The sequence below is a fragment of the Ictidomys tridecemlineatus genome, chromosome 5 (genome assembly GCF_052094955.1).
Source record: "Ictidomys tridecemlineatus isolate mIctTri1 chromosome 5, mIctTri1.hap1, whole genome shotgun sequence".
NCBI classification, from domain to species: domain Eukaryota; kingdom Metazoa; phylum Chordata; class Mammalia; order Rodentia; family Sciuridae; genus Ictidomys; species Ictidomys tridecemlineatus.
The window spans coordinates 15,971,061-15,997,333 of NC_135481.1; the positions used below are offsets into that span (position 1 = coordinate 15,971,061).

Genomic DNA, 26,273 nt, shown 5'->3' on the forward strand with positions numbered 1-26,273 from the left:
TACCCACCTCAAAGTTAATGTGGTCATCACTGCCTCCAGATTTCTTCTATAAATTGATGCAGCCAGGCTCAAGCCTTTAACATTCTCCACATTAACTAGAGTAATGTCTTTCAATATATAGCCTGAATACCTTTGAGATCAAGGAAGCTACAGTCAAAGTAATCTCTTGATCAAAGGTTCTAAAAGAATGTAATGTGCAAAACAGAGAAGCAAGAGATACAATGCCTAGTGACAGGAAAGTAGGAAGGAGGGAGGGAAGGAAGAACTATAGGTCTGCTGTAGGTTGTAGTTAGATAACAAACACATGTAGGAGGGGAAAAACAGAAATACCTGGAGGATTAACTGCTAGAAACTCTCCTGAAATGGCCTGATTACAATATGGTTTCTACTCATGGTTTCTTGGAAAATTAACAATTAATTACTTTCCAAATTCAGACACAAAAATGGCCACTTCAGAAAACCTTCTATTAGTAACTAATATTCTATTTGTGCTTACTTAGCTCATAAAGTATTTTCACACTAGAAGCTATTTGCTTTGCATGGTAATGCCAGGTAGCCATTACCCTCACTTATAACTGAGGAGGCCAAGGCTGGGTGAGGTTAATAACTGCTTCAGGATCCCTGTCTGATGAACACTGGAGTGGGAAGTAAACTCAGGTCCTCAGCACATGTCCTACGGCTCTGTGTGAACATACACAGGCTGCTTCCAGATGCTCCATTTCCAACTGTCTTCAAGGCTCTCTGGATATGGTCAGAGTTGGTTTTTAAAAAGCAATAGGAAAAATCGATTGAATGACTTGCTTTTCTCAGTTGCATTAACTTTTTCAAGCCACTGGGGTACAATTTACTAAATTACCTCTTCTAGAACACTAAATAGTACCCTAGTGGGTCAAAGAGTAAATGCACCTCTGAAAAGTGAACCATTTATTCCCTTCTTCCCTGTAGTACCAGATGTAATATGTCCCCTACGGCGAAAATATTAACCCATTTCCATTTAAAAACCCAAGAAACTGTCCCACACTAGATAAAATGAGTATGGGGAAGCTTGGGGAAGGGATAACAAAAATCTCTCTTCTTTAATCCTGCTCACAATACTATAGACAAGTCAACATGAATTTATGTGAAAATGCATATTTTTCAATCAACAGAGATTTATTTTACTCAAAACTTAAAAACAGAATTAAAAATACCCAAAGCTCATTGTGTTCAGCAGGGAGATGCACAGGATCTCAAGATGGTCAGTTCCACCCTACACTGTGTTAAAAACAAAGTTCAAGTGTTCGTCTTACTTATGCAATAAGGTACATATCACAAACAGCTGGTTTTTCATCTGTATCATGATACTGCATTTATTCCTTGCCTCAAAACCAAACTTTCTTGACTGACAAGTAAGCATATTATTTCTTCTAATCTCCAAAAGCTTCTGAATGTATTTTTGAGTTCCCTTAGCAGAAGCTATTGAGTGATTTGCATTTGTGAGATGCCTTAACCGAGCCAAACTTTTACGTTTTCAGCACTGTTAGTCCTTTACTCTTCTGGAAGATGGCTATGCAATGAAAATAAGACAACTTTAATTTAAGAATCATCCAGCTTCTAATTAAACTGCCATAGGCAGCTGGTTGGATAAGTTTTAATCAGTTTCAATCACCTATTGATTGGTATACTGAAGCCTAAAAAATTAAAAGTAAAAGATGATTGGGGAATTGTCCCATCTCAGAACAACAGTAGAGGCCTCTGTAAATAACTCCTCTTTTAACCATCAGCTAAATGAACACTTCAATACTGCAGTACAAAGTCTTCTGCAAAATTACTTTAACTAACAAGCAGAAATTTATCAGCTTCAGCCAAAATCAATGCTGAAATCAATTTGAACACTGGTTGTGTCTAAAGGGGCTCATTGGCAATTTAGGGAAATTACACCATGTAAATGCCTGTGCTTTAATTGAACAGTTTCATCAACTAGGCTGTGATTGCTGTCCATTCATTTATTTACTTTCACTGCAGCTACCATTCTGCAAAGGAATGGCTTTTGTCAGGCTGGAGAGAGGCACTTTATCTTCATTTCGTGTACTTTTGTGCATAACAGAGTTTGTGGAATGGGCATATCAAGACCAGGGTCAAAAGACACCCGGAGAGACTTTCCTTTAGCATAAAAACTGAACAACTTGAACTATCATTCATACCTTGCACCATCTAGACACATGCATCTTTGAACCAGTAACAAGGAACCTGGGTGACTTCCCGCCTCACTGCACTGCACCTCTGTGTTGGAAAGAATGTCTGTAAGTGTTCTTTTTGAGAATGCTGTGTTCTTTTTGAGGTATCTTTGTTGAAATCCAACGACATACAAACTGTTAGAATGTCCTCCTTCAAAAATTAGGCAACTTTTTGCTTTACAGAGTCCTCTGAGATCAGTCAGGAGAAGGTGATATTCTGCAATCATTTAGGAAGATGCCATATGTATTTTTAAAGTAAGATAAACAGGGTCTATGTGGGAGGTGAACTACCAGCCTTATGAAGTCCAGCAAGGCAAGTATCAACACAATTCCAGAGACCATTTAAACACACTCATGAAATCTTGCAATGAACACCAAAGATAGAATTTCCAGAGAATTATCTGCTGAAGGGACTGAGGTTAAGAGATCACCATTAACATTTCTGTCTTTGGATTAATCAGTTACTTCAAATATTATAAGTTCCGGGGAAGAAGGGTACAAGTGAGATAGCTGTTCCTTCACATAGGTCATATGTAAGGCATATGTGCCTGATGCAAAGATATAAACACAAGTGCACCTTTAGAGTATTTATTAGAAAATGAGGGCAGAAATTCTTTTTTATCCCCCCAGTACCAGGGGATTGCACCCAGAGCTTTTTGCACACAAGACAGACACTGTATCACCGGGCTGCATGCCCAGGCCAAGCCCGGTAAAAAAAAAAAAACAGCAGGAATTCTTAGATTTGCACATAATTTGCTTACTTTAAGCTCTTCCTACAATGAAAATGTAATTATTTACCAAGAAGAAAGCCTGGGTTTTAGTGATGGTCTTATCCCTGACTTGCTTTGAATCCTCAGGGAAATCCACTTTATATGAATCTGTTTCCTCTTCAGCCAAATAAGGATGGTGATCCCTATTATGTGCCAGGACATTCCAATGCATCTAGGGGATAACACAAGGTATGTGATGGTGGCCCACTTTGCAAATGAAAATGAGGCCACTGACTCTGAGCACCTCTGGGTCTTGGGTGTACAGAGGCAGGCAAGGCCTTGAACCATTTTTACTTGGCCTCCACAGTAACAGGGAAACGGCTCATTTGCCCTTTCTATCAATTACCCCAGCTCCTGTGTTCTGCAAGGATTCACCCAAAAAAAAAAAATCTTAAAAAAAAAAAGGTTAAACACGATACACAAATTTAACTCAATACATGTATTCTTGGTAAACATTCATTTTGTAATTTTACCCCATATATCATTTTCTCTAACACTATAAAGATTCATTGGCTATACTTGTTGCTAAGACAATGTAAAAACATACTTTATTCATAGTTTTTAGATAACTCTTCTGAAAATTTAATTATAGTTTAATCAGGGCTTTATATTTATTGACTAAGTATATTGTTACATTTTGCTGCTACAGTTAGCAGTCATAATAGAATCAGTATGTTTGAGAATCTTACACAATACATATTTTCCAAATACACTAAGCTTATTAAAATGCTATATTGATTGTGCCCTAAAGCAAGTTCTAATTTTGTCTGAACCTTTTTTTTTCATTTCTTTATTTGAATTCATAAAACAAAAACCACACACTCTGCTTTTGACAATAACACTATACATACTTTTCCTTTTTCTTAATACTGACAAGGAAAACTATGGAAATTTTAGAGTCAAAAGGACAACACAATATAAAGTCACATTTAAAAAGCAAATTACTGGTTTTGTTTTTTTAAAAAAACTTTATGCTTAACATTCCAACGTAAACCTCTATTGCTATTTCCCCCTCTAATTTTGTAACCTATTCCTTCAATTCAGTGTTAGTGTTCAAATCAGAACCTAAATATATTTCACTCCAGCAAGGCAGCAATTTAACAGAAACATGGTCTCCTACATCAAAATAACCAATGACAGAGGCAGGGAGGGGGGAGGGCTATGGAAGAAAGTTATACGCAGTAAATGCCTTTTGGACTTTGTAGTGAATTATTTTCCAAAAAAGCAATTTAAGTAAATGCCCTAGATGCTATGGTATACAGATATTTGCTTTTGCAATATGCCAACCAAAAGACTACAATTTTCTAACACATCAAATCCTGCAAAATAGCTTAAAATTTTTAGTGTGTTTTAGAAATCAAGAAATGCACCAACTCCATTAACACAACCATACAATTAATCTAGAGATTTTATTATTAAATTCTAAGTGTTCAATAAGCAAGGAGACCCAAAGGATAGACCAAACAACAAGTCATGCTACAATAACTGTCAGCCAAGGAATGGTTGTGTTAACATGTACTAAAAAGTCTTGAACTAGACATGGTTCATCATTGACTTTCAGAATTATACATTAATTCATATTTTATATCCAAATCTAATGTGTCCTAAAAATGACAAAACTCAGACAGTGAATGGCAAACAGAAAAACCCTGGCTTTGAGAAGCACCCCTAAGTATTGATGTAGGTGTCAGAGGACCTGCAGCCTCTTCTTAACTTGACCTTGGGCATGCTACTTCGCCCTTCCAAACATTTTCTTTCTCACTGGTAAAAAGCAGGTAATCATACCTTCTCAGCATGATCAGGCCCTGTCCCTCTTCCATGCTCCCCTGAGCTCACTATACTTCATGACCCTGACCTAGACACAACACACTCATGTCCATCTCAGGGCTTTTGCTCATGTGGCTACTTCTGCCTAGAAGGTTCTCCCAGATTTTCCCCTGACAGGCTCCTTCTTGTCTTTCAGGTTTCAGCTCTGAGATACACCTTCCCCAAGCACCTCCTCTGCATTCTTTACTGTACTTGCAACGTCAGGCATCATCTTATTTCAGATTTATTTTCTTGATTATTATCTGCTGGCCCACTAGTGTGAGCCCCAGGAGCATGAAGATCGTGAACGTTTTGCTCACTATGGTATTACATGCACTTAGAATAGTCTTGGGCACTAGTGACACCCAGTAAATATTTATTCAGTGAAGACATGAATGTACAATAAAACAAAATTTAGAAGAACAAATAAAGCATTACCTGACAAGATTTTCATGGTCCCTGAGTGCTACATTTAGTTCTGGAACTTGAGACTCAGGAAACACCAATGTGGTCATCATGTGCCCAGGTAGAACTGGGGGATTCTTAGCAGTTCTGAACAACAGTAATGTCATTCTGCTTATGGTAGGAAAGTCTGCCACCTGCCAGAAACACCTTGCAATGGACAATACTTTTGTGTTCATCTTTGGACTATAAAGAATCTGCCTCTGCAAATTAGTTCTGGTAACAGTAGGTAAGGCACTGTATAGGCACAACCAAGATGACCAAGACAGGCCTCTCTTCCAGGAAGGATCATCCAGTGGGAAAACAGGAGGAAGAGAACATTACTCCTGCCGGTCAAGGCTACTCTCAGAGACATTCAAGACAAGCAATTTGTGTCTAGCCTTTAGAACAAAAGCTAATGTATTTGCCTATAGGAATGCCCTTCATCTTTTAAGCTGGCTGTCATAAAACCCTTTGACTCTCTCCTTGAGGTCAAAGTTAGCCAGGTCCTTTAACCACTTCTCAATTCAAATATCAGTTCCTCCATAAGGCCTTTCCTGATTCTTCCTGAGGAAGGAACTAAGTCATCACTCCCGCCCAAGCTCCCAGGGCCTGTGCCCCATACATACTGACATGCAGCCCAGTCTGTGAGGTTCCATGCTTACCTGTGGATAGAATTTCAGGCTCTGGGGGGGGGGGGGGAGGCAGGCTCTCAGCACCACACACAAGTAGAACTTGGTGGCTCCAATGGATGAAGGAGGATGGAATGGACACAATTCCCAGGTCCCTCATTACCTGTCCATGCTCCTCTGAATGCTCTCTGAACTGTCTGAAGTTTTCCATCAACTCAGCACTGAGAAACAGAGCTCTGGATCTAAAATTGGCATACTGCAGGTGAAGCCAAACCCAGATGTTACGAACTCCTAATGCACACTTCAAATGGAAACCAGATCTCTTTCACCCTGTAACAACGTATATGTGCTAATATAATATTTTTCCTGTTCCCAACCACATTTGCTGGGGACTTTAAAGTTCTTTTTAAAGAACTTTATTAAAATAATATATGAGAAAGAAGTCTTACCATTTCAAAATTATTTTTCCCTGAAAAGAGATGGTGTTGAAATACTTACATTCAGCAAATTCTTACTTGAAATATTACCATAATGTATTGATTTTTACCAGGCTCAATTGACTGAAAAGTTGTTTGTATAGCAATATTGGCCTAACCAATATACTAGAACAATTTTGCTACCCATAGTAATCAAGTGCATTTCTGAAGTATAATTATACTGTCATAAAAATAAAGCCAAGATACCCTTTTCCAAGCAATAAAACTATAGGGGCTATAAAACAGGAAGAAGAAAAGACTAAATAAATGAGATTTTTAAAAATGAAATTTAGTGTCTTTCAAAAATACCACCACTTCCTCTTCCTTCCCTTAAGCCACAGTTAGCAAAAAAAAAAAAAAAAAAAAAGAAAAGAAAAAAGAAAAAGAATAAAAGATCAATACTTCAATCTCAATAAACTATTTCAATAATAGTTAATTCGGGTGGAAAACAGAGTCTGAAAATCTCTGCTCAGCGACCTGTGACATCCTGTCATGTTGGTTAGATGCCAATAATCCATCATTGCCATAATGGATATGAACACATGTGAGGTTATAGGAACATGGAGGGGTGTGGGGAAGCAAAGGTGAGAAAGGTATAGAGAATCATGAGCTCAGGTTTATTCTTTAGAGACTAATCAATACAGTAAACATTATTGTATAAAACAAACCTATAACAGTGAATGCTGAGAGAGGGAGAGCGAGAAACATACATAATTAATTTTATTTGACAAATACTCATTGATTTTCTGAAAACATTAATATCCTTGCTTGTCACATGATCCCATAATGCAACCCAGCTATATGTAAGTATTTAATTTTGCATTAGGATGATGTCTTGTTTGCTTGTTTAAAATATGGTCTTGGCTGCAAGGAAAAGGCCCTTCTTTCGATTGGAAATTTAAAGTAAAAAATAAATCAAACAATCACCGTAGCTCTTAGGTCAATAACAAAATCATTTAAAAACTACTTTTCATTTACAAGATGCATGTCAGGGAAAAAAATATAAAGAAGTGGGGTCACCGACACAGTCATTATAGCTGCTGGGACCAGACCTACCACTCTCTGTTTGGTTTGAAACCTTCAGCTTGGCTGATGAAAGAGGAAGTCAAAGTTTCCTGGGTACTCTGGGTTCTCAATTTAGTCATGCCTCAGCCAACAATGGGACCATCTGAGAAATGTATTACTGGGAAATTCTGCCATTGTGTAAACAACATATACTGCACTTAACAAAACTGAGATGGCTGTAATGTCACTAGGCTACGTAATCATATGGGACCACTGTGACGTACATGGTTGGGCACTGATCAAAATGTTGTTATTTAGAACGTGACTGTATTTTCACCAGAGAATATTTTTAATAATATTTTTTTAGAAATTCTATACTTTGAAATATTCCGATATCTAAATAGCATTTAATGAGATAATTCATGTATTTTCACACATTATATAAATTACCTTCAGAGCTTCTAATTTCATTAATGAAATTATATTATTACAATGAGTTAATATAATTGCAGCCCCAAACACAAATTTATTTTAGGTGGTCTCTCAGCCATGTCACTAAAGCAGCAAACAACTCATTAGCATGATCTCAGTTACTATTTCCGAGGACCACTCTCAGCCCGCTCCTCAACAGATATTACTTAAAATGTAAAAGCAATACCTGTGAGAATTACTATCCCCTCTTCTCATTGTCTCTGGATATTAATTCCTGAATAATAGCATAAAACCAATCTTTAAAACATCATTTAGGTAGCTTATATGCTATAAATTATATCACAGAAAATTCTACCCAAACTAGATTCTTCCCCATACTGTGAGAAGCTAGAAGTACAAATTTACTGCTGTTTTCAAATACCTAGAGACCAGAATATGTGGCCAGAACACTGGCAATTGCAGTTAGGAAAAACAATAATGTAAAAGGTGATCCTCCAATGATTGTTGGCTAACTGATTTAGCATTATTTAATCCTAAGTGTTAAATAATTACTTCATTTCTGGACCCAAAGTTTGAGAGACTCTGTCCAATAAGGTGCTATGGAAGCAGAGTCCTGGTGAGTGGTGCTGGAATCATAGAATGTATGAAAAGAAATGGGAGCAGTTCATTGCTTTCATCTCAATGTGGCACACTATACAAAAAGAGGATAGTGACTAGTATGTGTCCGGCCATCGGATGTCCGGCCATCGGATGCTTATCACTCAAAACTTTTACGTGTGCATGGAAATTAATCGAATATATGTCCTTTGTTTAGAAATGCCTATCTTCTAAATGAATGTCACAGAACAATCATGTAGCCTCTAAAACTAGCTAGATATGGGGCCAATCCAAGTAAAGAGCCCGACTAAAATCTAATTAGGAGAGATTTTATTTGCCTCATTCTCATCTCAGCTAACACATATCAAGCATCTACTCAGACCTGTGCTGGGTGCACTAGAAAATACAAGGAAACACCAAGGACTCTGCATGACCTTGAGAAACAACGCTGTCTGGGGAAAAGCACAGACACTGCTCCAAGTTCTGGCTTAGCCACAGAATGGCCACAAACTGTGAGCCCTCGTGTTTTCCAGTGGTAAAATGGGCTTTACATTATACCAGCTGTCCTATAGCAATCTGAGAATAAATTATGATAAGAGAAACTTTTAAATCATGTAAATATTTATGATACAACTGAACAATAGCAGAAAACAGAATTATGTGTTATAATATAAATAAAGAATTTTTCAAAGTTAATTCAACACAACTGTAATTCTATGAGGTATTTATAGCTGTTTCTCTAAAAGAGTCCCATGACCAAGTGAAGGTGGAAAATAGAGGGTTTAAACATTTCTTCCATTATTAGTGCTACCATTACCAGTAGCTAATATTTAGTAAGTATCAGCCAGTGCTAAAACTTGTATAGATCATCTCATTTAACCTCACAACCTGATAAAATAGATGTTATCATTGTTCTCATTTTACAGCTGGGAAAATGGAGGAAGGCAACATTATACAACTTGCCCAAGGTCGAAAAGCTTGTTAGGAGCACATGCAGGCTCCAAACTTAACCAAAACACATATTATTTTGTCTTTCTCAAAGTTTAAAATTCATTGTGAATTTCTCAGAGGGAAAGAGAACATGTAACTGTCTTCAATTTTTTTTTGCGGGAGGGGGGGAGTCGGGGGCGGGGCAAGGGAGCAAAACTTGCAGCACTTTGGAAAACAGGAATAATGAAAATGCACCCATTTCCTTTTCCTGAACTTTCCTCCTTTCTAGGTTTGGGCTTAACTATAGCCTAAGATATTTCTTTTACGATCCATTTAACACAAATTAGTAATCCAAGAAATCCCAATTTAAAATTACCTGCTTAGGTTACTATCGTAATACAGAGAACAGCTCAGTAAGGGACAGCATGGAGAATCTACATTACTATTTAGCTTAAATGATGGAGACAAAAATTTCATATTGCATAACTGTGGAAAATATCTAGACTTAAAGGAAGACAGTGTACCAACTATTAAATAATATACATTGCATAGAATATGACATCACGTCCCTTGAAATTTACAACATCCCATCAAGTGGAGTGAATAAGACTAAAATATTAAACTTTTGCTTTGCACTTATTAGCTTAATATACTCTATAAGAAAAAAATTAAATAGACCTGTTAGGCAGTTTTGTTACCAATGAGTGGATTTTCCAATATTTTCTTCGTCTAGTTTATGTAGCATAGCCTCTAATGTAATCATTTTTGTTTGAAAAACCATAATTTTATAGTCAACATCATTAAGGTAAACTTAGTGTAGGAGAAACCCTATCATAACACATCAAATGGTGTTTTATAAAGACTTTAGTAAAGTTATTTCTACTTTCCTCTATATTTGCCCTTTGTATACACATTTGTTTTAACTTGATAGAGGATTTTAACATCTATGCTGGGGGTGTAGCTCAGTGGCAAAGAGCATGCTTAGTATGCATGGGCCTGGGTTTGATCTCCAACACATAAAAAAGAAAATTTTTAACAACTATGATATTATGTCTAACAAAAATTATCTGCCATGTTTTGGTGACCTTATATTTTTTCCTTTATAGAACATAACAAGACAGTAATTTCATGATAGGTCTTCAGTTAAGAAATCCAAAGCTGGGCTGCGAATGTGGCTCAAGCGGTAGCGTGCTCGCCTGGCATGTGTGCGGCCTGGGTTTGATCCTCAGCACCACATACCAACAAAGTTGTTGTGTCCACCGAAAACTAAAAAATAAATATTGGGATATTCTCTCTCTCTCTCTCTCTCTCTCTCTCTCTCTCTCTCTCTCTTTTAAAAGAAAGAAAGAAAGAAAGATCCAAAGCTAAATATTTCGTGCAACAACACAAATAAGAAGTTAGAAGTCCAAATAAATGGTTTTTATTCCCATTTGAAGACAATAAAGGGAATCCAAAGGGTTGGTATAAGTCTTTCTTGTTTATTATATCTAGCTATCAGAACAAAAGCATTAAAAAGAAAGGTTGAAGCAGTGAAAGTTGCTCCTTCCAGGGAATTCAACAGAAGCAAATCGGAGCAAATAATGGTTCATCTTATTTCCTTTCTAGGAAGCTTTAGAACAGGGTAAAAATTCAGGTCAGATAAGGGTAGGGAGGGGAAGACTAAGGTGAAGAGATGTCATACATGTGGTGCTGGGGCTGCCTGGAATGAATGCCAGTATAACCCAGAAGAAGAACAGCCTCAAAACTCAGTAGGGCAGGCCTCCAACACCTTACAGGCAAAGCTCAAAGATGGTATAAGGAATGTTATGTACATCACAGTAGAAGGACTTAACTTTCAGACCTACTATTCATAATACTCAGTCATCTGTGGGAGAAAAGAATCCAAATAAGTGAACAGAAATTCTTAAAGGACTATATTTGGGAGAAAAAAACTCACATCCTGGTTGTACCTAAAGAGGGGGCTAAAGCCTTGGATGGGTAACCAGATCAGATGACTTCAAAGGTGCTTCTAACCTTGAGAAATCAAATTCTATGCCAAGGCCGCATTGATACCTGAGGCATATTCTGGGATTTTAGGATACGACCCTTTGTGACCATAGGACAGCATCTGTATTCATGTGGTTAATAAGAACTTAAAATTCTAAGAACGTGAGTAACCAATTAGAAAATAAATTAATTATAACTCTGAAATTATATATTATTATTGATATTAAAATATCTCAGGTAAAAACACCACCATAATGTAATGCAGGTTAGTGTATATATGGAAAACAGCTCTCTAGAGGAAAGCTTTATTACTCCCTCAGGGTTTTCTTACAGAGTATGGATTTTTTAATTCCTAGTGGAATATTTTTCATACACCATTGCAGACTATTAAGTACCAGATATTACATTATGTAGTTTAAACTTTGCACTACTGCAGGAGAAAGACTTCCCTATTGAGAGAACTATTTTTTATGGTTAGCATTTTTTAATATGAAAATGAACACTCCTTTAGGGTAAGATCATCGAGACTGGAATTTGGGAGAGTTTTAAAACTTAACATATTCATCAATATGTGTAGAAATTCTCTCAGGGGAGTAGGGTGAGGAAAGAAGAAAATACAACAGGAAGAAGGCTTTTTAATAACTTATAGTGTCAACATAGGGCAAAGCAGTGGTATTTTGGCTTCCACTGGGCATAACTGTAAACAGGCAAGGAACAAGCACAGGGTGCGAGCAAGTTAAAAATAATAATAATAATGGTGTTAAAGAGTGAAGGAAAATATGCATTAAACTTCAGGCCAGTTAAAAGTATGCTTGCTAATGGACGACTATTAACTGCTCACCCAGGAGAGATGCAGACCCAGAAATATTAAACGGCAATATAAATTCACTTTTCAGGCAATTCCTGAGAAAATACAAGATGCCTTGATGAATTTTGGAGTCAAATGTGGAAATAAAATCTAAGTACTGGTGGTCATGAAAAAATTTTTTGCCAAAGAGTACTTGGATTCCTAGCATTTGGTAAAAGTGGAAAGAAAGTTTAAACAAAATTGACTACTCACTTGTAGACTGTGCCTCCGTTGCCATGACCAAGGGTGTCTCGATACCGTATGTCTTGTTCATTTATCTCCACAAGAAAGAAAGAAAAACAAAAAGGGTGTCATGCTGTGGATGGAAATGTCAAGGAAAAGCAACTCTGGGCCATAAACAACAAGCGGTCTGGGTCATTTCAAGTTCAGCTGCAAGAACGAGAAGATCAATACAACATTTGCTGTCCAATTTATAAAAGACGATACCAAGGGACAAAGTGATGGAAAGTTTAATGACAATTTGTTTGCCTGGGTCATTTCATTAAAGTTTGATAAAAGGTGTCAAAATGGAATGATATAACATAGCTCAAAAGGGTCAGGTCAGAGATACTGATAAGAAAACAGTCTCTAGCCCTGCATAGAACCAGTGCTGAACAGCAATGCACACAACCAAAGTCAAACTTGGGAAGACAACATATACACACAGGCGCACAGCCAGGCCCATAATCTAATGCATGATGTGTAAATAAATCAGCCCTGAAAACTCCTCAGGTGACCCTATAATTAACATTTAGCAAACTAACTAGATAATGTTTATGATTTTCCTGAGCATAAAGAGCCTTTCTTTGCAAATGATAAATTAGTATACAGCAATAACCGGTAGAAACCGTATTATGCTGATGGAGAAATGCCAAATCAATGCACTTTTAAATGTACATATACTCAAACATTATAATGCATTAAGGGAAAACACGCAGGCATGTGATTTTTACAAACTACGGTCATTTTTATAATTTGATATACAAAAACAGCATGCATATTTTCCAAGACTCCATAAAACCTACTTTACCCAAAATATTATTCTCATTTGTATTACAAATAATAGGTAAATTATGCTAGCACCCACAAAATGTTTCACAGTTTCTGAAGAACTGTAAAAGTAACTGCAAATAAGTATTTATCAGATAACTAAGATTAGTCAGCCTTTATTTGAGGCATTCAGTAATTTTTTTATGCATGCTGGTCCAGCTGCCAACTTTATTCACTAAGTAGATTTAATAAAAGTGTTTGTGTTTTTTTTTTTTTTTTTTTACCATACCTAAAGCTTGAAGAAAGCCATCGTAAGCCTTGGGAAAAAAAAAAATCAATTTCCAGGGAATTGCACTGCCTTGCATGGGCAGAAAATGGATGGAGTTTTTAATTCAATATCACTTGGAAAAAAATAGTTTACTCTCAGACCATTATTGTAAAGCTTTAAATATTTGCTCTACTCTAAACTTCCACCAATTGAATAAAGCAAGGCATCATTTATCAAGGGACATTTTTTCTTCTATACATTTCTGAAGTTGAAGCTTCAGAGAGCTGTGATAATTAGGAGTGCGTGCAAGTAACAGAAACAGCTCCTTTTCCAAGCCGTTTTGCCAATCCTAAAAGAATATCGACAGATTAATGTGTAAAGGCCAATGCAGCACCCAATTTAATTGTAGTACAATGTGATTGATGCAATTTACAATCAGTTAATTACTATATTTAGGGTCAGTGAAAAAATGACAGACAAGTCAGAAAAATTGGCAACTACTTTCCTACTTGAGAAAAACTGTTTACCATAACCTTTATACTATAAATACAGAAAACATTTTTTTTAAATCTGTATAAAAGATGTGGTATAAAGGAAAGAAAAGAAAACCACATTATTATGGACTGAATGTTTTCAAACAACATGAAGAAATGCAGTACCTAAAGTGGACTGAGAAGCTAAACTAGCAGAATTGCTATTTGGTTTACTTTGATCAATGAAGGCACATAAAGAGCAATATCTATTGGCGCGTACAAATAGGCTACTAGGCCAATTCTCTAACAACATTCTCTAGGTAATCTAAATGTGCCTCCAACAATCTAATTTGTACCATTAACTTGCCTAACAAGCTATATTCTCATCATGGCTTGAAAGAAATTTCTAGGAGACAGAAATTTCACTTTCTTGAGTTCACAGATTTTGAATTAGTGGCACCAATACATAAGGGTAAGCAGGATGTAGGTACACAGTACCTAGGTTCTCAGCTCTGGAAGGACCATGGTCTATGGGCATGTCCTCTCCACCACTGCAGAGGCAAAGTGGTAGGTATAGCTGTCCCTGAGCACCTGCACTCATTATAATCCCAACATCATAGTCTTTACCACTGATACTAAGCTGTAAGAGAAGTGGCCAGCACTCCTAGCACTCCAACCCAAACAGGAGTGATAGGCACACAACATCATCAGGGGACAGGCAGGGGAGAGGTGAGGAGGACAGGAGAGGGAGGCAGATGAAGTTTGCTGCATGTGTGCATGCATTAGCACTAAGCACTGGGTAAACAAGCTACGAATGGAAAAAATCCAGACAAATATGGACTCCCTCAGAAAATGAGGAAGGCTGCAAAGTTTGGGTAAAGATAAAAATGAGTTTGAAGAATAAGTTCTAGGATCATTTCACTGTAAAAGACAGTATCCATTTAAAAAATAATATTAGAGACTATGGGATGCTTTAAAGACATACAGGCCTTTGTTGAGCTTATGCATCAACTGCTACTTTTATTGATTTTTCAATATTAAGAAATATCAGACTCTTAATATTTGCTTATTTGAATTTTCTTATTTTTATATATTATATAAATATTTCTCACTTTTTCAAAAGATGGGTTTGGTTTTGCTATTTTGTTTTGAAACAGTCTCACTATGTCGCCAGGCTAGTCCTGAACTCCTAGGCTCAAGCCACTCCTCTGTCTCACCTCCCAAGTGCTGGCACTGTAGGCATACACCACCCCACAAGGCTTAAAAAAAAATTAAAGAAAAACTATTAGAGCAGAACTTGTGAATTGATTATAAAAGCACATTTTGAAAATTTCATGTTTGATCAAAATGGGTTACCCTAATTGTTCTTAACTATTAAAAAATTACAGGGTTTAACAAACTGTTAATAAGAACATTATTTTTTTTAGTTAGATGAGCATATTAAGTCAATTTTTCAAAATAAAGCACAGGAACAGTGCTGATTATAAAATGAAGGTGGGATTTGTAAGTCTTTACAGTATAGCATTTAAGTATTGTAGCTGGAATCAAAATCACAGTTTTACAGCATTTTAAGACCATCTGGCACATTCATTTCAGCTCTGTAATGCATCAATAACGACTAGTCCAGGCTAGCTCTGTCTTTTAGCACACTTCAGTTCCGTGCTGTACATCAGCAGCTTGTCTCAGGTGAGGTATGGAAGGAGGTTCTTCTCTATCAAGGCCCAGAGGAAAGCAAACCATCAAGTAACAGGCACGCACAAGTAAAAAGCAATTTCATTAGCTATATCTGTTTTTTTTTTTTAAGGTTTTAAAAATCACATAATCACATAGCTCTTCAAATTGAAAAGAAGGGAAAGAAGGTTTTTTATTATTTAATAAAGATATGCTAAATAGTTTTAAAATGTATTTCAGTTTCCTTGTTTCAACTAAAAAAAAAATAAAATAAAAGCAAGAAGCAAAGAATAGGTGTGAGGGAGGTGGAGGAGAAAACCACTTTTCTATACAATTAGTAGGTGTGAAAGCACATGACCAAGGAAGTGACTGCCAGGGTCTCTGCTGAGAGGCTGCCACCCAGGGCAGTCAGGCTGTGTGTATGTGTGGGCACAGGTGGGCACAGTGTAGTTAGGACTTAGACACTGTCTCATTTATGTTTCAGTCTTCATGAATCTCAGAGTTTTGTATACTAGTAATGATTCCGTTTTAAACCTGATTTATGGTGGATATCTATTCCTCCCTCTTTTCTCCTAAACTCAAAAGAATTTTTTCTAAAGGTATTTGAAGTTCTCAAAATAGCAGCCAAAGATGCAGCAGGACCAAAATCAGTTCTAGACCTGTTACTTCATAAAACATTCATACTTGATTTATCAGAAACGGGAAAAAATATTCTCACCCTCTCCCACAGAGATAAAACACAAAAAGAGGCAAAACAACACTAGAGATGCAAAGGTCCTACACACATATCCTTGAGGAGCTGTGCACTTTTAAAATCCTTTAAATTGACCCTTTGGGCTATTTCTAATCAGTTTAAACCCAGGACCAATGTTAAACAGATGATGCCACCCTGAACCTGGTGAGAAAATACTCAGAGAACACAGCAGTGAGGCTGACTTACAGCCTCAATAAAGCATGCCAAAATTACCTTTTGATTTATTTTCTGAGTTGGAAAAACAGAATCCTCCATTACAAAGTGTGAACAGGAAAACAATGTCTTCATTCCAAAGACTAAATGTTAAACTCTTAAATCAGTGCTTGATTAAATATATTAATGAAATTAATGGGAAAAATGAAATGGAATTCAATTATGGATTAGCAAAGAAAGCGTTCTTTGTTTATTGTCTGCCTATATTAGGAAGAATCAGTACCTATCGCTTATAAATCATTAAAATAAAAATGCTCAATTAATCCTTATTTTATATGTAAAGGTCTAACAGAAACTCGTCCTATCACTAGACCTTTGCTTCACAAATCGAAGCAATAATGGTTTCAGAAAGCAGTCACACTCTATGAGCAGACAATTGGAGAGATTTAGTAAATCCCACTTTATAGAGCAGAGACTAATCGGAAAACACAAGCCAGTCAAATGTTTCTTATGAACTGTTGACACTATATCAATGCTGAATCAATTGGTGGCATTTACTCTGAGTGACAGAAAAGAAATAAATATTTATATCACATAACCTATATCAATGAACCCAGGCAGAAAGCTATTTCTAACCTGTCAATATTTGATTATCTTGAAGAATCATGTCCCTTTCTTTTAATGATTAATATGAATTCCTTATTAAATCTAAGTGGAGGCCAGTGGAAAGGCAAATCATTATTAATGCTTGAGAGCATAAACCACTAAAATAAAAAACTACGCTCAAGTGTTAAAGTATCGTTAAATGTGACTTACATCTTCCATATCAAGTGGTGTCAGCGCTCAGCCCAGAAATTTATTGATGCCTATGCTGCACGTTACCTCGGTAAAGTGCAATCTCACCCATGGTTTAGTTAATCTGTAGCACCAACAGGAATCAGTAGAAGATATTTTGAAAACTTCCAAAGGTGGAGTGTTTTTAGTTTTTGAATGAAAATAACTTAAGAAAAGCTTATCCTTAAAATAAATAAAATGCCAGACTATTTAATGTGGGGTTTAGCACATCCCCAAGGGAAAGAGATGAACAATCTTTAAGTGTCAAAAATCATTGCCATGACCATCTCCCACCACAGAGAATCTCATAGCTGAGACCACTAAGATGTGTATGGTACTAGGATTTGTTGTCAAAACATTGGGAACATTTCAGAATGCTTACTTTTTGCAGTGGAAATCAATTGTTTTTCATTTTTGAAAGAGGAATCTATGACAGGTTATTTTCCATTGCCTGGGTTGAACAAATGTAGTTAAAGCTTCTTAATTTATGTCAATTTTGAAATATATTTTCCAGCTGAAGAACACAAGTGACTGCTACATAAATTACAATTAGTAACTAGAATGCAAGCATGGTGAAGATACATAAATATCCTAGGCTCGATGTTTCTAGTTAGGTTTTATTTCAGTAGTTAGGTTTTATTTCATATAGGTTCTGCACACATCCCAAGCACTGGGGTGAACTCATTCTAAACAATTTTTTTGCTCTTAAAGGCAAAATTATTAGGTAAATACTATCTAAAATTTGAGGGCTGGAGATAAAGCTTTATTTATTTATTTATTTTTCCTGCTCTGGGCTCAATCCCCAGCAGGAAAAATAAATAAATAAATAAAAACCTATCTAAAACTTTGAGACCACCAAGATTATACATATATATAATGCTAGATTCTCCTCAGCTGCTTGCAAGATGTTTAAGGACAGGAGTTCACACACACTGGATGACAACCAGCTGTCAGAAGCCAATCAACTTAATTTTCTCTAACTGTATTCAAGGGATGATATGCTAAGTAGGAAAGGCTTTCAGAAGCACTACCATACAGCCACCGTTTTAAAGCACGTGCATCTATCAGGCCACAATGTTACAGGTGATATTAAAGGACAAGCATGAGGACCCAGCTTTGTCTTCCTGACATGCTCCACTACAAGTACTTGATTCATGAAATGCCAATGAGGCTTGGAGAGGTCAGCGTGTGAAGGCACTGAATAAGCATCTGAGATAATTAAGATTTCAGCCTTCGAAACATGGACGGGAAGTGAACAGCAGTTAAGAAAATCAATAAGAGTCTTTTATTTGCAGTGACACAGATGTCTCAGTCAATAGAGCCTAATAGGCAGGCTTGATCGCAATGGACAGGCACCTGCCTGCAAGGCTATCAGAGGGCTTCCACTATAACAAACATTAAAACGCATTTATGTTGCTATTGAAGAATCGAGGACCCTGTAGGTAGCGTAATTTACCAGTGTATGTTTAAAAGCACTATACTATATCAAATGTGTCCATTTACTTGAATTAAAATTAGTGAGAAATAACTGGCCTGCAGGCCTGTTTGTCCTCACTGGCTGGGTTAGGTCACTCAGTTTCACATGGCCATCATCTAGGCAAACCAAGGTTTCCAGAAGCTCAGGGATTTTCTGTGCCAAAGGTCTGATGTCCTGCTGCTCTCCTAAAATCAGTGTTAGTTTCAAGACAAAAGGAGCTAAGGTAAAAAAAAAAAAAAAAAAAGTACCAGTTTTTCATTTTCTCCCCCAAGATAATGAAAGAAACAGCTGCCTCAGAATGCAGGACCATTTCAACAACCCATGGGTTGACACACTTGTTCAGAACTGATTAACTTTTTAAAAACTGAGATGGCAGCAGGGTGTGTGCATGGTACTTCAATCTGCTGGGAGTGAAACCCATTAGCACAGTTTGAAAACGTGCTGCAAATTGTTCTGCCAATCAAATTAAACCATGTCATTCATTTATGACAAGAAGAAGTCACAGGTTCTTTACTGTTTAATAAGTTTACGGATAAAAACTGTACAGTAATAAGTTACTATTACTTGAAAAGCTTCATATTTACATAATACCTACCTGCCCAGTGGCTAATATTTTTTTCAGTTCAGCAGAAGACTTCTTCAAGCTGAAAAGGAAAGACATAATTAGTGGTGAGATCACCAACACCTCTGAACACTACTGAAAATTCCAGACGAAAATACACATTTGCTTTTAGGTATAGACACAGACTATACTTCTCTCTGTGTAAGATTTTTTTTTTTTCCAGAGTGACTGGCTGAATATCAAAGGTATCAACGAGGTGAATGAAATCTCATTAATAATCTAAGCAACAAAGAAGCCTACAGTCAAGAGGAAGCTACAATATTTAATGGACAACTGCAGTGATATTTTGGATATTAGTTCTGCTGCCTTTGGGTAGCCTTTCAGTAGCAATTTTATGTGGACACTGTCGTCTGGTAAGCACAAAGTATCTAACAATGCACTCTAAGAATGTTCACAGTAAACACAGGTTACAGAACTTTAAAAAATAAAATAGAAAAGAAGTCCTGGTCTTTTAGTACAGTTAAGAATTACAACTCAACTCCTGGGAAGTCAGTGTACAGTAGAAATAAATCCTGGTTTTCAACAGTTGCATGATCTGGGATAAGCTACTCATCCTCTCTGAACTTTAATTTTCTCTTTCTATAAAATGGAAAAAATATCAACTTTATTGAGTAAACAGGAAAATTAAATATCACAAAATAGCACTGTGTCTTATACATAGTCAATATATTTTTATGAATAAAACCAATAAATTGTAGCTGCCTCCCCTGCTTTCCTACAGACATGAGACTCAGCTCCAGTGTTATTTAGGGAATGTTAAGATGTTCTCTGAACATATATGGTTATGTGCTATACCTTGGATCTTGATGTACCCTAAAGGCTTAGTGAGAAGAGGTAAGGCCTAGAGAGAAGTTTTAGGTCACTGGGGGCATGCTGGAGGGAATTGTGGGATGCTGGTGTCTGCCTCTTTTTCACACACACACTCTTTCTCTGTTTGCTTTTAAACTACAATGAGGTAAGCAGCTCCACTCCTACACGCTCCACCATGATGTGCTGCCTCACCACAGGTACAAAAGCAATGGGAACAATCAACCAAGGACTGAAACCTCCAAAATAAACTTGTCCTGATGGTCTCAGGTATTTGCCACAGCAACAGAAACCTAATACACTATTAAAAATGTATGGTGGATGAGGTTAGCAAAAGACCATCTTAAGAAAGAGGGGTGGCCAAAGGAAGGTTCTTCCAACTCTATCATGAGTTACACCTGTACATGTCCACCCAACCAATAGAATGGTGTTCAAAATGGCATCAATGTTCTATTTTTTTAATATTTATTTTTTAGTTGTAATTTGGACACAATACCTCTATTTTTTCATTTATGTTTACGTAGTGCTGAGGATCGAACTCAGGGCCCCGCACATGCTAGGCGAGCACTCTACCGCTGAGCTACAACCCCAGCCCCTCAATGTTCTACCTTTTAAAAACTTTTTTTAGTTGTAGATGAACACAATACCTTTATTTTATTTTTATGTGGTGCTGAGGATCTAACCCAGTGCCTTCCACATGTGAGGTGAGCACTCTACCACTAAGCTACAACCCCAGCCCTTAATGTTCTATTTGACATTAAATTCTTTCTAATTCTATTCTTAATTATGCACTCTAACCCTCTACCTATCTACCAGATTAACTCTTTCCCTGTGTGAGTCATTGGTGTAGTCATCTTTCTTCCTACCCCAAGATGGGGAGCTCCCTGAGAACACAGACCATGTCTCATTCTATCTATTCCATTCCCTCCTCATCCTCAAAGTGAGCTGGCACAAGCAAGATGTTCAGTAAATGGTGGTTGTTGCTCTGGTTGTTACTATATTTGGCAGTAGTTGTAGAAACACAGTAAAACATAAAGATCTTAAAAACATCAGAAAGCAAAAGGACTCAGGACCTAATACAAAATACACATGCATCATTTAGTATCTTCAATACATTACATTTGAGAAAATTTCAGACTTCAAGTTTTTCAATTGCCAAATTATAACTATTTTTCTCTCTAAAGACTTCTTAAACTTCTGTGACCCAACACAGACCATGGAGCCTCAGTCCTCACTTTCATAGGTTTCAGAAGACATGTTCTCATTCTAGATGTTAATAATGTTCCCCCAAGTCTAAGAATCCATGTATTAAAGTGGCACTTAAGAGACTAAAGCCAAAACATACCAAAAAGCAAACAACTGAATATAATCAGTCCAATTAACAAAATGACAACAGCAGGTCCCATTTACCAAATGATGTCCAAAGCCCAGAACTGTGTTGAATGCTATTACTTATTATCCTAATTTAATCCTCACAATAACTACACTTTTGAGGATATAGATATTATTCCTAATTTAAAGATGCAACTAAGGTAGAGGCCTAGCTCAAAGTCAACCCCCCCCCTCGCCCACACATACAAAAAAAAAACCCTTTTATTCTGGGAAATATTTAAATACAAGTATTCTCATAAATGACTCCCAATTTGATAGTTTCAATTATTGTAAAGACACAAATAACCAAACAAAGCCTAGGTAATGTTTCTCCACAGATATTCAATTATGTCATAAACTTGAAATAATAACATTTTGATTCATTGCATTTACAAAATGCCTTTCATCCAAGAAACAAAATGTGATGCCTTAATACAGCTTCATCAATCTTGCTAACACCAGAGGTAGATAGATGGAAAGTTTAATCATCCTAACTTTACAAAAGAAAAAAGCTGTTGTTTAGGAAAAGCCTTGTCTTGGCAGTTGGGACCTGAATTCAGTAAATATGACCCAGCAACACCACATGAATTAGAAGGCTTAGTATAATAAACAGTTTAATAAACAACAATGAAAAGAACAATTCATGCTTTGAGAGCAACATAAGAAAACCCTGGTTTCAGACTGGAGATGTGGCTCAAGCCGTAGCGCGTTCGCCTGGCATGAGTGCGGCCCGGGTTCGATCCTCAGCACCACACACAAACAAAGATGTTGTGTCTGCCGAATACTAAAAAAAAAATAAATACTAAAAAAATTCTCTCTCTCTCTCTCTCTCTCTCTCTCAAAAAAAAAACCCAAAAAAACCCTGATTTCATTCAATATGCCAATATCTGGGTACCAACTTAGTCTGGTAAAAAAAAAAATCACTGTGGGGCTGAGGCTGCATGTTTAGCATTATGAGGCCATGGGTTCAACTCCAACTGCCATCGCCCCCCCCCAAATAAAAAACATTTTGTATCCTGGAAATTACTTTGTGTATCACTTTATTTATGATTTCATTCATCTGTATGGCTAGAGTGAGTTGAGCTTTTTAAAAAAATCACTTTTTTAAAAATAATTTTAAAATTTAAATGTCATACATTGTAACCTGGGCATGACACTGAAGAGAGACACTGAGATATCCAAAGAATAAAAAGGTAAAGAATCAGAAAAGCAAATGAGTTGGGAGAATTAAATCCAGAGGTGACATTTAAAGGCAATGTAAGCACATATAGTCATTCATCCACTCACTCCACCATGATTAATCATCTCCTATATGCTACACATCATGCCAAGAATTGGGACTTCAATAATGGATATGCTATAGTCACAGTCCTTGGTACAGAAGCTGTTGGGGGGACAGAGGTGATTATACTGCCATGGGCTCACTGATGCAGTAAAGGGAAGCATGGGGGATTATAGGAATCTATAGAAGGGGTATTTTGTGTAGACTGGGAGGTAGATGGTAATCACAAATAGCTTTCAAAAGAAGAAAATTTGGTCCACAAAGATGACTAAGGTCAGCCAGATTGAAGGGGACAGTGGTTACAGAAACAAAAAAAGGGTGGGGGGACAAGAGAGGCAAAAACAGATGTGCAGGTCCACTGTAAGAGGAAACTGATCCATTCGGGTACCTCGTGTTCATCAGCAAAGCTGGAATGAACAGAGCATCTGGACCTATCGGGCCACTGGCTCAGTACCAGTGGCAGTCATGCTTCATTCTGAAAGCATGAAGAACAGTAAAGGACTTAAAAGTAGGCAATGATGGTTCACAGCTGGCCCTCAGTGCTATGGTTTGGACTTGGTTCATCCCACAAAAGTCCATGAATTAGAGGCTTGGTCCTTAGTGAGACAGTGTTGAGGAGGTGGACCATTAAAAGGTGGGACCTAGTGAGAGTTCTCAAGTCAACTGATGTGTATCCTCAAAAGGGACTGTGGGACCAGGGTCTTTCTCTGGCTTCCTGTATCAAGATGTGATTATTCAGGCTGGGGCTGTAGCTCAGTGGCAGAGCACTTGCCTAGAATGTGTGAGGCACTGGGTTTGAGTCTTAGTACCACATAAAAATACATAAAGAAAGGTATTGTGTCCATCTACAACTAAAAAAAGAAAATTAAAAAATAAAAGATATGATTACTCACTCCCACATACCTATAGCTCCTGCAATCAACCAGGAGGTGACACAGCCAAGAAGAAATTCTTACGAGAGCTGTGTCATGCCATTGGGACTTGCAGCCTTCAAAATTGAACTAAATAAGCCTCTTAACTTTATAAAATTAGACTGCCTCAGCTATTTCATTATAGTGATGAAAAGCTAACTAATATAATTAGCAAAACCACTCCAGCTATGGGGTGGAGGACAGCCTGAGATGGGGTGGAGGACAGCCTGAGATGGGGTGGAGGACAACCTGAGATAGGGCAAAGCTGGAAGTAAGGAGCCTCGGGAGGCTGTGTGGTGCTCTAGCCTGAAGCACCTGAGCCACAGCGGGGACACAGGCTAGTAGACAAATGCAGAGCCGCTCAGAAGGGAGGCCAGGGAGCAGTGAAGGATGACTGGCAGGTTATCCAGAGTTAGCAATGGGGCGAGAGAATTTACTGAGACTGGAAGTCTAGGACAAGAAGTGTATTTGTAGGAAAGACAACTGGAAAAACTATCACCTCCAAGAGGGAACGGCTACGTTTTGAAGTTTCAACGCGATTTTTACAAGTTTGTGCTGATGGGAAACATGTTCCAGCTCACAAAAACAAACCTTCTAAGAAGTAGCTAAATGAAAGCAGAAGGGGCTTCTTGGGCCTATGAAGTGGATTCCTGTCACAGGGATGTTCAGAACAGGTTGGATGGCTACCTGGTTAGGAGAGGGGCATGCATCAAAGCACGGCAGGAGTAGGTGGTGCTTCTGCTATTCCTCTGCACCACAGGCTGAGGATCTGACAGGGCCAGCCATGTCACACTGCTGCCAAAAACCCTCCACAGGCTCACAGAGCATGAGAGCAAAGGCTGAACACCATTGGCCTTCCAGGCCTTGCATGCCTGTCACCTGTCCACAGCCTTATCTCCTATCACTCCTGCTGCTCTCCCCCTCTGCTCGCCCTGGCCCAACCAGTGCCCCTCCCTGTGCTCCAGCTGAACTGGTCTACTCACGTATGTGCTGGGCTTCCTCCCCACTTTGGGGCCTTGCTTATGCTCTTCACTCTATCTGAAAAGCCCTTCTCTGCATGTTGACATACCTAGGTCCTTCTCACCCTTCAGTCTAGATGGAAACATCACTCTCCCCAGAAAGCCTTCCCTGGGTACCCAGTCTATATCTCAACACATCTCCATCTAGTCTTCTCACTCTTTCCATCTGCTTGTTCCCTGCACAACACTAACTACAAGCGTAAATGTATGTATACTTTTGTTTTATCTATATACCCATGAGATGGTGGACTCAGTGGATAAGGACAACACTGTGTTCCTAATTCATAGGACAGCACCTACTGAATAAAGAATTCAATACATACCCATTGACTAGTTATCAACCTGAAGCATAGAATGTGGCCAACCTAGGTTGGCATATTAAAGTCACCTGTAGGACGTTTTCAAATAGCATTCTTTCCCTAACAAGAATCACTACTGAAGCAAATTATTATTACTATTTGTGAGGCTATCATCTCTCTCCTAAGTTAAAATGCCACAGACAAAAAGGCTGAGGAACACTAGGCTATCAGGTGGCCTCCGAACTTCTGTCCAACCCAATATTCTGTGAATACACATGATAATTTTTTTTTTTTAAACAGAGGTTCAACAGTTTATTCTGCCCCTCAAACCAAGTGCCTTCAGCATTTTGAACTTACCCTCACATTCTTATTTTACTCAACAAAGTTTAGGAACAAAAATTTTCATAATTTCGGTAAAAAACTATTCATATTCCTTGATATGTGAGCATATTAATTTTCAATCACTCCATCCATCTAAACAAATCCTTAAATAAAAACCATGGCCCCTAAAGTGTCACAATATAAAAGACTGCTAGAGATATTTTCTCTATGTAACATCAATAGAAGTTTCAACTTTTTTTTTTTTATTGTTGGTCGTTCAAAACATTACATAGTTCTTAATACATCATATTTCACAGTTTGATTCAAGCGGGTTATGAACTCCCAACTTTACCCCGTATACAGATTGCTGTATCACATCAGTTACCCTTCCATTGATTGACATATTGCCTTTCTAGTGTCTGATGTATTCTGCTGTCTATCCTATTCTCTACTATCCCCCCTCCCCTCCCCTCCCCTCCTCTCCCCTCCCCTTTTCTCTCTCTACCCCTTCTACTATAAATCATTTCTTCCATTTATATTATCTTGTCTTACCCCTCCTTTCCTAATTTTTGAACAATCAAGCTAATTCTCACACTTGTTAAAATAAATGTGAGAAAACAGAAAAGTTATCCTGCTTCTCTGTCTTGCCATCTTTTCAACTCCATTTTGCTTGATGAAACCTGACTTAAAACACTATGAACACTCTGTTCTACCTCAGGGCTCAGAGTCAGTCTGTGGATAGCACCTTTCCTGAAAGCAGTGGTAACAATAAAATGCCTTGTCTTCTCAGAGCTGCATGAACCCGGTGGCCCTCTGCCTCCATGCCTCAACTCTGCAGGGCCATGGCTCACAGGGCCAGCGTGCAGAAAGAAGCTGCAAAGCA

At 37.7% G+C, this 26,273-nt stretch overlaps 1 protein-coding gene across 12 annotated transcripts in view; it reads right to left on the bottom strand.

Annotated features, from left to right (window-relative positions):
* Map2k5 (mitogen-activated protein kinase kinase 5) overlaps positions 1-26,273 on the bottom strand; it is a 236,736-nt gene that overhangs the window by 172,108 nt on the left and 38,355 nt on the right. For all 12 annotated transcript variants that reach the window (XR_013438726.1, XM_078049410.1, XM_040276276.2 and 9 more), the window contains 2 exons: positions 19,354-19,402; positions 12,352-12,416 (listed from right to left, as the gene is read on the bottom strand). Coding sequence is in view for 11 of the 12 variants with exons in the window: in XM_078049410.1 (XP_077905536.1) it covers positions 12,352-12,416; positions 19,354-19,402 (114 nt within the window). In the remaining variant the exon portion in view is untranslated. The remainder of the gene's footprint in view (positions 1-12,351; positions 12,417-19,353; positions 19,403-26,273) is intronic.